This window comes from Artemia franciscana, chromosome 3, assembly GCF_032884065.1.
Source record: "Artemia franciscana chromosome 3, ASM3288406v1, whole genome shotgun sequence".
In the NCBI taxonomy this organism is placed as follows: Eukaryota; Metazoa; Arthropoda; class Branchiopoda; order Anostraca; family Artemiidae; genus Artemia; species Artemia franciscana.
Window position 1 is genome coordinate 1813132 of NC_088865.1, and position 15683 is coordinate 1828814.

Sequence of the window (15683 nt, forward strand, 5' to 3'; positions counted from 1 at the left end):
TTATAGGGCAACTAGGCTTCCTCCCTCGCTCCTTTTTTCTCAAAATCATGCAATTAAAACTATGAGAAAACCATTTAGCCAAAAAAGAATTAATATGCAAATTTAATTTTAATTACTTATGTTCGGAGAGCCAAGATCAAAACAAGCATTAATTAAAAAACGTACAGAAATTAAATAAAAAACAAGTTTTTTTTAAATGAAAGTAAGGAGCGACATTAAAACTTAAAACGAACAGAAATTACTCCGTATACGAAAGGGGCTTTTCCTCTTCAACGCCCCGCTCTTTACGCTAAAGTTTTTTACTGTTTTAAGAGGTAGAGTTAAGAGAAAGAGTCAATTATTTTCTCTAGGTTTATTTGTTACCTTTTTGATGAAGGTGCTTTCAAATTCTCCTCTTTTCACAGTCGATAAAAGCTGGTTTGATTCTGAAATGTCCTTTCGATTTTGATCTAGCATACCATAGCTTGAAATTTCATAAAGCTCATAATCGCTCCGAAGTTTCTCGTAAGCTGAAAAAAAGGGTTTTACAGAAGCCAATGGAAACCTGATACTTTTTTTTCTAAGCATTCACATCAATCTTTGATAATAGTTTATATTTCCATAGAAATATATGAATTTTTATGGATAGCTTGAGGACAAGTAATATGAAAAGAATGAAAAAAAAAACTCTTTTGCAAATCCACACATCCTCTTTCTGATTTAGAATATATCATATTCATGAGATTAGGGGACTAATGTCAAAAAAAAAAATAAGCATAAATTTAACAGAAAATAAAACGGAAAACTTATTGTCTGTTTTGTCCAGAACGTTGTCGCATTTTTGCGTAGGAACGGTTTTGACATTAGTTTAGACAATGTGACAAAAATAAAGGTAAAAATGGAAAACAGTAATATATAGAGGAAATCCTTTTAATAGATTTTGTAATTGTAAGACTACCCAACAAGCCTTAATAGTCTTATGAATAGAGTATAAGATTCCCAATCTGTGTGCTCGTGAACCGGCTAAATTTTTATTACCAACTAGATAATAATTTCTAAACTAATTTCTCAAATAGTTTAGAAATGTGATAGCAATGAAATAGAAAAAAAAAGAGGAACTGAAAGAAAACAGGTCATTTCTTTTGAAAACGCAATTATCCTCTGTTTTGCATTCAAATTTAGAATATACCATATCCATGTGATAAGGGGAGAAACGCAATATTAGATTTTAAATGATAGTTAATAAGAATCAGGGTTTGCTTTGCTCAGGTTACATTGAATTACATATTTAGTTAGATTATTTTCGGCTTTGCTAGTTCCGATGTAATGATCAAAATCCAAAAAGGAAATAAATATGGAAAATAAATTTCTTCATATATTTGATAAGTGTTGATAGCTCCAGAGGAGACCTGTTTCTAGGATTGGTAATGCCTAGAGCAAAATTAATTACAGCCCACCCCTCTCAATTAAATATAAATAGAAAAAGCTCCAGCTGTGGCATCTTCCTAGCCACGGCTATGTTCCAGAGGGGCCGCCCGAGGCATCTTGCTCCAGTCAACACCCTCTCATTTGACCGTCCTTGCTCTATAGATTAAATAAAAAAAGTTTTTTTAAATGAAAGTAAGGAGCGACATTAAAACTTAAAACGAACAGAAATTACTCCGTATATGAAAGGGGCTTTTCTTCCTCAACGCCTCCCTCTGTGCGCTAAAGTTTTACTCTTTCTCTTAGCTCTACTTTAAAAAAGGAAAAAACTTTAGCGTAAAGAGCGGGGTGTTGAGGAAGAAAAGTCCCTTTCATATACGGAGTAATTTATATTCGTTTTAAGTTTTAATGTCGCTCCTTACTTTCATTTAAAAAACTTTTTTTATTTATTTAATTTCTGGACGTTTTTTAATTCATGCATGTTTTGATCTTGGCTCTCCGCAAATAAATAATTAAAACGAAATTTGCATATTAATTTTCTTTTTGGCCAAATTGCTTTCTCATAGTTTTAACCGGAAGATTTTGAGAAAAAAGGAGAGAGGGAAGAAGCCTAGCTGCCCTCTAATTTTTTGATTACTTAAAAAGGCGACTAGAACTTTTAATTGTTTTACGAACATTTTCGTTAGTAAAAAATATACGTAATTTACGAATTAACTTACGCAAATAACTTCTATATTCGTATATTTTTATTGCGTATATTAGGGAGTTCACCCCTCGTCGATACCTCGCTCTTTACACTAAAGCTTAAATTCTGTCCCAATTCCTTAAGAGTGACCCTTGAATCACAAAGGCCTTAGAATAAATAGTTGAAATTACTAAATATACTTTCGCATAAAGAGCGAGGTATTACGAGGAGGTAAACCCCTCATATGCGCAATAATTTCTCCTCGTTTTAAGTTTTAATGCTGCTCCTCACTTTCAGTAGAAAAACTTCTCATATTTATTTTTTCCTTGTTTTTTTAAATAGTGCAAAAAAATCCTGCGCCCCCTTCATTGAAAGTTTCTTCCCCAATGAGAAGTTTTCCCATGGAAAGATCCTCCCGCGTAACCCCCCCCCCCACCTCAACTCTCCCTCCCAAACCAAAAAAAAATCCCCTTGAAAACGTCCGTACACTTCCCAGTAACCATTACTATATGTAAACACAGGTCAAAGTTTGTAACTTGCAACCCCTCCCAGGGAGACTGCGGGGTAGTAAGTCGTCCCCAGAGACATAATTATTAGGTTTTTTGACTATGATGAATAAAATGGCTATCTCAGAATTTTGATCCGGTGACTTTTGGGAAAAAATGAGCGTGGGAGGGGGCCTAGGTGCCCTCCAATATTTTTGGTCACTTAAAAAGGGCACTAGAACTTCTAATTTTCGTTAGAATGAGCCCTCCCGCGACATTCTAGGACGATTGGGTCGATACGATTACCCCTGGGGAAATAAAATAAATAAAAATGAACACGCATCCGTGATTTGTCTTCTGGCAAAAAATGCGAAATTCCACATTTTTATAGATAGGAGCTTGAAACTTCTACAATAAGGTTCTCTGATACGCTGAATCTGATGGTGTGATTTTCGTTAAGATTCTGACTTTTAGGGGGTGTTTTCCCCTATTTTCTAAAATGAGGCAAATTTTCTCAGGCTCGTAACTTTTGATATGTCAGACTAATCTTGATGAAAGTTTTATATTTTAAATCAGCATTAAAATGCGATTTTTTTATGTAGCTATTGGATAACTCTGTTTTATAACTCTTATTAGAACTGTTTGATAACTCTGCTAGATGAAGCCTGTTTACTTTTTTCTAAAAGGCCTATTTTATTAAGAAATGCTAATTCCAATACGTTCCCCAATTTTTACGTTTCATTAAGGAATGATTTTCTTAAATTAGCTAGATGAAAACAGACAATCTTTAAATGTTTTATTAAAGAATTATTCCTTCCCTGTTAAACCAAGACAAGGAATAATAAAAACTTGCTATTTTTGCAAGTTCTGATTATTTCTTTACAAAGTTGGGCTGGGAAGTAACCAGTCCTTGATTGAAAAAAAAAATCCATTTTATCAATTTTAGTTAATCCACTTTGTATTAATCCATTTTACTATCCACTTTATAATCCATTTTATAAGTAACACCTAATCCATTTTAGTTAATCAAATAAAAAGAAAACCCACTTGTTTCAAGGGAAACTAAAGAACAACATTAAAACCTAAAGTGAACAAAAATTGTCCCGTATATGAGTGAAGAGGGCTTTCTCTCCTCAAGACTCAGCACAAAATGTCACCCACAATAAGTTTTTACAGTGAAGTAAGTAGCACCAAGACGTAAAAAGACTTTCCAATAAGACTTTCCAATCTGACAGGCTAGTTTAAATTTCTTATGACAGAACATAAGCAATATGTGCGTTTGATATTAGGTATATGAGTGATATTTAGTATATGAGTATATGTGCGTTTGATATACCTAATATATATTAGGTATATTTTGATATTAGGTATATCACTTCATATGATATTAGGTATATGGATAAATCAGAATCATCATAACAGGGTTGATCGTACACTTAGATTTTCATTCTTTTATTGTCTCTACAGTTAATGATAAGTAATAAATAATTTAATTTGGTGACCGTGGCAAATTCCTAAAAAATTTGCAATTTTAAAGTTTTTGAATTTTGCTATTGGCTATGATTCGAACTTAATGTGAATATTAATGGTTCTTGTGTTAGCTAAATTCTGACATTATGTGTATATCAACGTGAATAAACATCTCATAAAGACAATAGTTCAAAGAATATACCTCCTCTTTTTTTTTGAAAAGCGGGAGAAGTTTCTTCTCTCTGGGATGAAACGGTACTGAAGGAAGTTGACGGAATGCACAAAAATTTATTAGTCTTGCTTTGTTTGCTCGTTATAGTTCTTGTAAGATCTTTGAGTATTCTAGTATCTCGTGGTGACACTAAAGGCTGAGCTACGTAGGAGGTGTCGCTGCTTGTTGAAGAACTGTCACTAGACGGTGGACGGCTGACATTTCGCTTTCCTCTGTAAAAGCATAATTATCAATTAAGAATTGTAATTTTGTTTAAACCTTAGTTTTTGCAGATATAACAGTTAAACAAATGAACGGTTCTAATATAACATAGGCTATCGTCTAATCCTACCAATATCGTAAAAAATTAGTGCTTATTTTGCTAATTGGTTTTAATTTCTACCAAATTTGTGGCTTAAGTATTCTTGAGGTTTTGATCACAAATCTAAAGCTAATGTAGCAAAATAAAAAAGATGCTTGGATTTCTGCCAAAACCAAAATCCATACGTTTTAAGCTAGCTGATGACAAACCATTGCAAATATTGTAATATTTTTGTTGTAATATTGTAATATTGTAATTTGTAATGTTGTAATGTTGTAATTTGTAATGTTTGGTAATATTGTAATGCTGTAATACTGTAGTTTGTTGTAAATTGTAATATTGTAATACGCAAATATATACACACAATCTTAGTTCACGTCTTAAAAATGATATTTTAATAAATTTAAAGTCTTAACTAGGTTATACTTTTCTCACACCTATCCAAACATCACATGATAATCATCCACAAAATTCAAAAAACATAAAAATAGCTCAAATAGTAAATTTAAAGTCGTAACTAGAATATAGTTCTTCCTTTTTGGTCCTTTCTCCTTCCTTTTTTCGAGCTTCCCTTATAAATATTAATTTTCTTCAATGGTAACGAAAGAAAAAAGTCGTCAAATTGTTACTGGATACCTGATATAAAATTGTATATTTTAATTTATATCCTAAGCGGACGAGCGACGAATGAGGGAGACGCTCGTCGTGCGGCAGGTCTGCTAAAGAGACAATGAACGTTGAAAGATGGCTGAAGCCCTAATAATGACATCATGGCAAGACTAAGTCTCTGAAAAAGACTTTAACAAGGCTTGTCTGGGCTTCAATGGTTAACTTTGCATCATTGTACTTCAACAAACCCTGAGACGACATTACATCTTTTTTTTTCAAAGTATCATTTAATGTCTTTCGGTGTTATATCAACAGTATGGATATTGCCTTTTCCCTGTCAAAACAACAATTTCTAGTCACATTCATCAAAGTATATAAATAATCTTACCCGTTAAGGAAAGAACTCGTTAGCTCTTTCTGTCTTTCTTCTTCTGGGTTAAATATTATATTTTGCTCTTTTGCTGACTTCATTCTCTTAATATCCTAAGAAAAAAGAAATAAAATATAATTTTTAGTCTTTGAAGCCTCTCTAAAATACAAATATAATACAAAATACAAAAAAAGTAAAACGAAAAAACCGGTAAGAAACGATACGTAACCAACTGGTCATATATTTCAACTTCTATGTCTTGAGCCAAATTACTGAGCCCTTGAGCCTAAAGGGGTTGTCAATTTTCAGTCACCTTGAACTGTCACTTATCCCCTGAATCCAGAAACTTAAATACGTTCTTAGACCTCGCTGGCTATACATGACATACGATGAAACAACAAAGAAAAGAAACTTAATTATAAGAAGAATAATATATATATATATATATATATATATATATATATATATATATATATATATATATATATATATATATATATATATATATATATATATATATATATATATATATATATATTATTATATAAGATATATAATAACAATGTAATATAATAACTATAGAATAGATACATAATAACATAATAACTATAAGAAGAAAAAGAAATATAACAAAGAAAAGAAATAAAAGAAATATAAAAACAATATAACTTTTAGCCTTTGAAGCGTCTCTGAAATACAAATATAAATCTAAATTTATATTTTCATTTTTCGTTTTGGCAAATTTCTTGTCATTTGACGAAAAATGAACATGTCATGGATGAAATTCAGCTAACCAAAGTCAGTCAAACTTATTTCAGCTGATAAGAGATACAATTTCATGCCACCTACTGGTGCTGATTGTTCAAACATGAGAGCCATCCTCAAGAATAATGTCTCTCCATTTCAAGTTCTAATATAAATCTTTGATTTCGTTTGAATTTGGTTTTAAAATAGGAATAGGCCTAGCTACATCTGGTCTTCCTTCATGGTTCAAATGCTAATCTGTTGATTCAATACCGTAAAGGCTATGTCAGTTATTGTCGGAACATATTTTATCAACAGGCTAAAAACTCGGATTGGAACCAGATTTCATCAATTACGTTTTGCTTGTTGTCGCTAAAGCCGTCCACACGCACAGTGAAGTAGTGGGCTAAAATTTCTGTACCAGTAGGCATCTGAATCACAGCTTAGATACCAATATACACTTATGAAAACTTGATTTATTTTTGGGACACAGTGCGAGGTAGCGATGCTAGCGGCTGGAGACAGGAAACTGGTATTGGTATCTAATTGGTAACAGGAAACTCGTATTGGTATCTATGCTGTGTATGCCACAAAACAAAATTGCATTCCCGCCTATGGTGTTGTAGTACGATCTATGCGTCAGAGCGCGGGCTTGGAGCAGGCGCCAAGTTCAGAGCTCTGTACCAAAAGCTTCTCGTGGGCAAGATAGGAGCTTTGAGAACTGTATTGGTATCTAAGCTGTGATCTGAATGTAATACCTTTATAGTACAAGGCAAACATTTAATTACCACATGGTATAGAACACATATAATATGCATTTAGTGTTTAATATACTATATGGCGGTTAAAGGTTTAATTCTTATTGAATTAATAAAATTGAACAAGTAAAATTATTTTTATAATAAATGAAATTGTATAAGGTAGGTAAAATTTGAATAGTGTAATATGTATCTTCATTTCAAGCGACGCAGCGATGCTAGCGGCTGGAGACAGGAAACTGGTATTGGTATCTAATTGGTAACAGGAAACTCATATTGGTATCTATGCTGTGTATGCCACAAAACAAAATTGCATTCCTGCCTATGGTGTTGTAGTACGATCTATGCGTCAGAGCGCGGGCTTGGAGCAGGCGCCAAGTTCAGAGCTCTGTACCAAAAGCTTCTCGTGGGCAAGATAGGAGCTTTGAGAACTGTATTGGTATCTAAGCTGTGATCTGAATGTAATACCTTTATAGTACAAGGCAAACATTTAATTACCACATGGTGTAGAACACATATAATATGCATTTAGTGTTTAATATACTATATGGCGGTTAAAGGTTTAATTCTTATTGAATTAATAAAATTGAACAAGTAAAATTATTTTTATAATAAATGAAATTGTATAAGGTAGGTAAAATTTGAATAGTGTAATATGTATCTTCATTTCAATACTGTAACAACTGAAAAAGAGAATATTTTAAATATAATTCATTTTCAGTGAAGCGCCAATGACGCAGTAGGCTTTAGATTTTTAAAGTTTGGAAAAGAGGGAGTAGCACAATTCTTGTTTGTAGTGAAACTAAATTTGTCGTGAGCGGTCTTGGGAAGAATGATGTCAACTGCTGGAAAGCCAATCAGTTCAAAATTGGATTTTACCGTAATTTTACTATTGATTTTCAATGTTGTAATAAGTACGTCAGAAAACGTTTGTAATAAAGCGCCATTTTCAGTTAAGTGCCAATGACGCACTAGGCGATAGACATTTACAGTGAGGGAAGGAGGCAGGGAATTGGCAGGGAGGCAGGGGATGAGGGAAGGAGTGCCCATACTCTTCTTTGAATTGATTTCTGCTCGTTTCAATCTTGATTCACATATTTGATTGAAGCTTTAATCGTTTTAAGGTTTATTTATTCATTTATGTTAGTACATATTGTATGTTTGTTTGCTATGATTGCTTATTAAGTTTCTGTTTGTTTTGTGTTTCATTTATGCTACAATAGTAAAATATTTTTGTTTGTTTTAAGCTTGATTTGCATATTTAATTTTAGCTGAACTCGTCTTAAGATTTATTTATTCATTTATATTAGTACAACAAAAGAATAAAAACGAAAGCAATACGAGACTGGAAAAATGGAACAATAAGAACAGTGCAAGAAGAGATAAGAAAACTATGAAAAATAATATTTTTGAAAAGAAAACCGACAACAATTGACTCCCCTCCCCTCCCACACAAAAAACAAACCAAATGTATTTCAGCTGCTCCAACCACACCCAGGTAATAAGAGTCCAGCCTAATGCAGGTTAGTCTTAATTACATTTAGTTTTATTGACGAGCAATTCTGATTTTCCCCTTCTCTTCTTCACTTGATTAATTGCAATTCCGTTTTTATTATTGCTAGATGTTTCTGTTGTTTTCGGGTTTTGTCGGTATTGGGCATGCCTCGTTTGAAGCATCTAAAGATATGAACAGTCTTTCTTTTATTTTTCCTTGTCCTTTTTCGGTGGCCAGCGTTTGCCCCCTCCCGGAAAATACAATCCACAGAAAATAGCACTCTCCACCCCAAAAACGGAAAATACCACCTCCCGCCGGAAAATATGACCCCCATGCAGCTGGTTCATCTCCAATCCTTTTGGACTTTAAAAATAAGGACTAGAACTCTCAGCTTCTGATTTAACGAGCCCACCCTGGATTTTCTTTGACCTTGATCTGGAGGTGTTGATAAGGAAGATGCAATACCACTTCTGTACGGAACAAATTCTGCTCATTTTGGGGTTTAATGTTATTCTTTACTTTCATAATAACAGTGTAGACCATAAATACACCCAGAAATCGTAAGGGGGTAGATAGCAATTTCACATTTTTAATATGGTTTTTAAAGTTTCTTTTGTACCCCTACATAAAAAAAAAAAAACTTTTCTGGAAAATACCGTTTCCTGGCCTTTTATTGGGAAACTTTTTACGTAGGGGATTACCGGTATGATTTCAAAAACAATCAGAAATTAGTCTTTTTCAAATGAAAGTGCACAAGAAACATTTTTCACCTGAGATTGTCCGCAAGGAAGTTTCTGGGTGGAATTTTCAGCTAGAATGGAATTGTCTGGGGTGAGTTTCCTTGGAGGAGAGGGGGGCATTTTAAGTGAAAAGAGCTTTCTACGGTGGAATTTTTCTGTGGGGCAAGGAATATTTCATGGAGGCAAGCCAGATTTTCCAGTACTATTTGATAACGCTTAGAAATTAAATTCAAAAAACAAAAATTTATCTGAAAGACTGGAGAAACATCAAAACTTAAAACGAACAGAAATATTTTTGTACATGAAAAGCGGTTGACCGCTCCTCAACACCTCACTCTTTACGCTAAAGTTTTTATTACTTAAAAAAGTAGAGTTGTGACTAAGTCAAACTTTAGTGTAAAGAGCGAGGAGTTGAGGAGGGAACAGCACCTTTCATATACGAAATAATTCCTGTGTTTTAAGTTTTAAGGATGTTCCTTACTTTCAGTAAAAAGAACTTATTTTTTCACTTAATTCAAAAAAGAAGAGCCTATTGCCTATTGCTTACACATTGCATTTGTTATTAGGAAGTAAAGATACATTTTTCGGGAGGCGGATTTTCTCTGAGGGAATTTTCAGTGGTGGGATGTGGGGTATACCCCCTCTTAAACACTTCGCTTTACGCTAAAGTATGATTTTGTATCCCAATCCTATACGAACAAAAAGCGAAACACAAGGTTCGTTAAATTAGAATTCGTTAAATTAAATTAAATTAGAATAAAATATCTTTTTGAATATTCTAAATAGCGTTAGCGTGAAGAGCGAGGTATTTTGGAAAGGTTATTCTCCCCATATCGTAATAATTTCTGTTCGTTTAAGTTTCATGTTGACCCTTATTTTCATTTCAATAACCTGTTTTTTGGCTAATCCCTCAAAGCCACAGACAATTCTTAATGGACAACATTGAAATACACCTAATTTCACGCTTTGGGTGGGTGAGCTAACTGCATAAAGGTAGTTAGATTACCTTTGCATCAACTTTGTCAACGTAGCATTGATCAGCTATGCAAGGGTGGAATGTGACCATAACTGATATTATTATCATCCATCTCTAGGGCGTGGGTTCTATTGAACTCATCTGCAGCAACAGATGAATTACACTAGCATTTAGAGCCTGGCAAATACAAGTTTAGGTTGGAATTCCAGCTGGTGAGGAGGAATTTGTCAATTACAATATAGGCTATTAATTATAAATAATCCAGAAACTTAACATTAAAACTTAAATAAAATAAATGGAATCCACTGCAACTCCACCACTGCAAAAAAAAAAAAAAAAAAAAAAAATTGTAGAGTAATATTGGTAAAAATTGGTTAAAATTGGGAAAAGTTGAAAAATAAGCTTTTTATAACCATTTTGAAATTTTAGAATAATTAAACCATTGTAAATGTTTTTTTTTTGCTTTCGTATAGCTACACTTAAATATTTGGTACTATCTACTATGGCACTTGGTTTCAGAGTGAGCTGTTGATCATTAAGTTATATTTCAAGTTTCCCACCCTTTTTAGCATCAGCCTCTACGAACAGATTTTATATTCGACTTCCATTTGATCTTAGTGACAGTATTTTAGTATAGTATAGTATAGTAGCATACTATAGTACAGTAGTATACTGGTACTAGTATAGTAGCAGTATTTTCTCTTGTTTCACTTTTTTTCAAACGAATCTTCCATAACTTAAGGGAATCATTCCATATCAATTCAGCTACTACAATACTTTGAGCAGTTCGGCGGGATTTATAATCCCTCTGAAAAGGCCACATCGGAATTACCCCTATAAGAGTATCATTTTTAGTTTTTTTGAACCCACTACCCACATCGGAATTACCCCTAAAATAACAACATTATCATTTATAGTTTTTACGAACCCACTACCTACATCGGAATTACCCTTAAAATAATAACAGTTCGTTTTTAGTTTTTTCCAACCCACTACCCCCATCGGAATTATCCCTAAGATAATAACAGTTCATTTTTAGTTTTTCGAACCCACATCGGAATTATCCCTAAAATAATAACAGTTCAATTTTAGTTTTTTCCAACCCACAAGGGAATTATCCCTAAAATAATAACAGTTCATTTTTAGTTTTTCCCAACCCACATCGGAATTATCCCTAAAATAATAAAAGTTCATTTTTAGTTTTTTCGAACCCACTACCCACATTGGAATTACCTCTAAAATAATAACAGTATCATTTTTAGTTTTCGAACCCACAACACATTATTAGTCGGATTTTGGACCGTCCAAACTTCTTGATCTCCGGTCTACACTTTTTTTTTACAGGGACAGGGCACGTCTCAGATAACTTTGGAGCTCAGTCCCTATGCTCGACTGGTCATTACCAGGTTACAACTGAAGGGTCTGAAACAGAACTAAGATTTCATCCAATATGGGGTCAAAATCCGCTTGGAAAATATCCTTATAAATCTTAGCCCTACACATCAGACCAAATAAATTTTGATTGTATTTTACCAAATTCAGAAAATGAAAACCACACGCAATTTATACATTTTCGGTATCCTGGTGAGGACTATTACTTGATAAGTTACCCACCCCTCAGGTCATCCGCGAAAGAATAAATTATAGCGAAAGAATCCGCGAAAGAATTAATTATAATTATAAATAAGTAAAAACTGTGATGCACCTGGTTTGTCATTCTTCGATTTTCGGTGAAAAATTTGTCAACAAAAAATTTTCGGTATCCTGGTGAGGACTATTAATTGATAAGTTACCCATTCCCCTGAGGTCATCCTCGGAAGAATAAATTCGAGCAGTAAAAACTACGACGCACCTGGTTTGTCATTCTTCGATTTTTTGTTGTCAAGTCAGGGCAAGATTTTGACACACCAGGTAGACAGTCTTTGCTCGCTGGTGTTACCTAAAATTAAAAAATAAATTGCCATATAATGATTTAATTCAAAGTTTTCGTACAAATTATAATTTAGTAGCAATTAATAAAGTATTAAAACACATAAGTAAAGATTAGCAAACAACTAATTATAATTCAATGATCCAGTGTCAGAATCAGTTCTTTCAGCAGAATAAATAGCGTATGAAATGGATTTAAGTAATATCTAAATCGAATTTTTTATGATTTATTCCACGAAATTAAAAAAAAATAAAATGAAAAGAGAAAAATTGCTCTCCTTTCAAGCAAAAAGTAGGGTGCGAGTGGGGTGTTTTGTCTCCAAAATCATATTTTTATAGTTTTGGTTACTATTAACTCCTGTCACTCCTTACTTAAGGTCCGTTACCACGAACTGTTTGAAAAATCCAGAGATGTTTAAACGGCAATAGTAAGGAATATGTGCGCCTTACTCTTATTATAATGATCTTAAAAAATCCTTTTATTATTAGTTTTATGACTTTAAGATGAAACAGCCCTTGTGATGCGTTACGAGGTTTTAATAGAAGCAAAAGGGTATAGATATTGATTAAACGGCTGAGACCTATTTTAATTTATACCTCATCTCCCCCTGGCCCTCTTCTATGTTTATCCGAATACTCACAGAAAATTAGAAATATTTTGATATAAAAAGCACTATTTGAGCGATTTGGAATCCCTCCCCACCAAATCAATCAGCCCTTCTCATGAATAGCTGATACGAAAGCACGCATCAGAGTGCATGATTTAGCCTAACGTCAAATGAACCAACTTTGTCAAGCCATGGGCGCAGGTAGCTTCTTCTCTAGGGGGGGGGGATTCTGTGATGTTATGTTATCGTTATGATGAAGTTATATTGGCAGTTCACAAAACCTTACACTGCCAGAAAGTTCTATCATAAATATGAAATCTTTATTAAAAAGTAATCACCAAAAATCATCAATTATCAATAAGCTTCAGCATTAATCTTCTTGGATTAGAGGGATAAATCTTTCCAAGATATTATGGATAATTACTTCTTGTTTGACTTTCATTCTGTCATTCCAGCTTTTTCAACCATCTACCTTTTATCTACCAATTTTTTAGCCATCTAGCTTTTTACAACTACTTTTTCAGCCATCTGCTTTTTCAGCCATATCTAGTGTAAATTCAAAGTTTTAGGCGGGAGGGGCAGCTTCTCCCTCTGCCCCCCCTCGGTACACCCATGGATCTAGCCAAGACTTAGAAATGAAGTTTCAAAAGTATTTAAAATTGTAGATTACTGCCAAAAATGCCCGTGTATCACAATTTTTTGGCTACTTAAAAGGGTATTAGTAGAACTTCTCATTTCTTTTGAAAACCTCTTTGACTACAACTTCTTTGAGCTTCTGAGACAGTTTTGGTGAAACAAGCAGATGCAAAATCATATGCCAAATATAAACCAAATATCTTATCTTGAAAAATTTAAATAAGAAAACGGTATAACTAAATATGATGCTGCCAACCCTCAAGCCCTTTAATTTTTTCTTAATTCAATTTCATAAGAATGCGACATTATAAGCCAATACCGTACGTAGGATTTTTTTTCGGGAGGGGGCGTGTTTACAAAAATTAAAATAATTTAAATGGACATTATCATGTATTTACGAGTCAAAAATAAATTCCAGGGAGGGGGGAGGAAGTAAAACAGTTCATAGTGACCAAAAGTGCAAAAATATATTTCTAAGGAAACTATTGTCTCGTGAGAAAAAATGTCATTTACGGCTGATTTTGGAATAGTAATTATAACTGTTTATAGTCTTAATAGTAAAACGTTATTCAGAAAAAAATTGCAGGAATTTTAAAATGAGCCTGAGACCCCCTCAAAAATCCCGTTAGAGGAAAACTAGTGGCAACTTTGAGGGGGTTTTGTGCCTTTTTTAAGACTTACCGCACATGTGCTTTCATAATAACGTTTTACTAATAAGATAAATTAAAATGATAATTACTCTTGAAGCAGTTACAATTTGCAATGCTTTCTAACTAGTTAGTCTTTTTTTTAGGAGCACATTTTAAACTTTTGGTTGTTAATGGCTGTTTTGAGCCCTTTTAGTCTATTAGGGGTTGAAATGTAACTTCCCCGGGAAGCAATTATTGAATTATTAATGAGCCTTAGAAAGACGTCAATTAAGATATTCACTTTCATCCTAGCTAAATTACATTTAAAACTACGTATATACGACATAATGCGCAAGTTTTCAAAATTAAAAAATATGTATAAGAAGAACAAGAAGAAGTTTATTCAATACAATACAATACAATATGGAAATACAATACACTTATTCCCCCTCGAAAGGCTCCACGGCCAGGGATACAAGGGGGATAATATATATATATATATATATATATATATATATATATATATATATATATATATATATATATATATATATATCATTATTATATTCATATATATATACTCATGATTCTATTGATTGCCCTTGAGCTTTGTTGATGGTGATTGCTAATCAAACATTCCCTGTGTCCCCGTCGTCATTTATAAATCCCCCTGTGCCCCCCGGCGTCCCCGTTGTTTTTGTTTCCCTGTGTCCCGGTCGTCATTTGTGTCCCGGTGTCCCAGTCTGTAATTTCTCTTTGAGTGTCGCGGTCGTCATTTATATTCTCTGTGTCGCGGTGTCCCGGTCGTCATTCTTGTCTCGGTCGTCATTTGTGTTCCGGTGTCCCAGTCTGTAATTTCTCTTTGAGTGTCCTGGTCGTCACTTATATTCCCTGTGTCCCGGTCGTCATTTGTGTCCCGGTGCTTTGTTGATGGTGATTACTAATCGAACATTCCTTGTGTCCCGGTCGTCATTTATATTCCCTATGTCCCGGTGTCCCGGTCGTCATTTGTGTCCCGATGTCCCGGTGTGTAATTTCGTCGATCAACAAACATGACATCAGTCGACACACAAACATGACGTCACTCGACACACAGACACACAGACAACTTATTTTTATATATATACTAGCTGTTGGCTATATACATACTAGCTATGTATATATAATAGCTTATATATATATTACCTAGTTGGTGGGGGCGCTTCGCGCCCCCCCAAGCCCCCCCGCGCGCGTAAGTCGTTACGCGCCATATTAGTTATGCGCCATTGTAGTTGTGTCCCTATGTCCCACCTGTGAATATAGATAGATATAAATATATATATGTTTTTAACTACGTAAAACTTGCGAATATACAACATTCTTTGCTGTCCCATTGTCTGTGCATATAAATAGATTGTCAGGTTTACTGACTCTTGAACATGCAACATATAATGGTCCATGGGAAAACAATCCGTATTCAGATCTATACCTCATGATTCTAATGATTGCCCTTGAGCTTTGTTGATGGTGATTGCTAATCGACGATTCCCTGTGTCGCCGTCGTCCCCCAACACCTAGTTGGTGGGGGCTCTTCGCGCCCCCCCAAGCCCCCCCCGCGCGCGTAAGTCGTTAC

General features: G+C 34.0%; 1 protein-coding gene across 3 annotated transcripts in view; it reads right to left on the minus strand.

Moving 5' to 3' along the window:
* LOC136024731 (uncharacterized) overlaps positions 1-15683 on the minus strand; it is an 82425-nt gene that overhangs the window by 31849 nt on the left and 34893 nt on the right. For 2 of the 3 annotated variants that reach the window (XM_065700161.1, XM_065700162.1), the window contains exons 3-6: positions 12122-12208; positions 5575-5669; positions 4247-4488; positions 364-509 (exon numbers count right to left, since the gene is read on the minus strand). In XM_065700161.1, coding sequence (XP_065556233.1) covers positions 364-509; positions 4247-4488; positions 5575-5669; positions 12122-12208 — 570 coding nt within the window. Of the gene's footprint in view, positions 1-363; positions 510-4246; positions 4489-5574; positions 5670-11974; positions 12084-12121; positions 12209-15683 lie in introns of those variants that run through there. The other variant, XM_065700163.1, reaches the window with a different exon arrangement.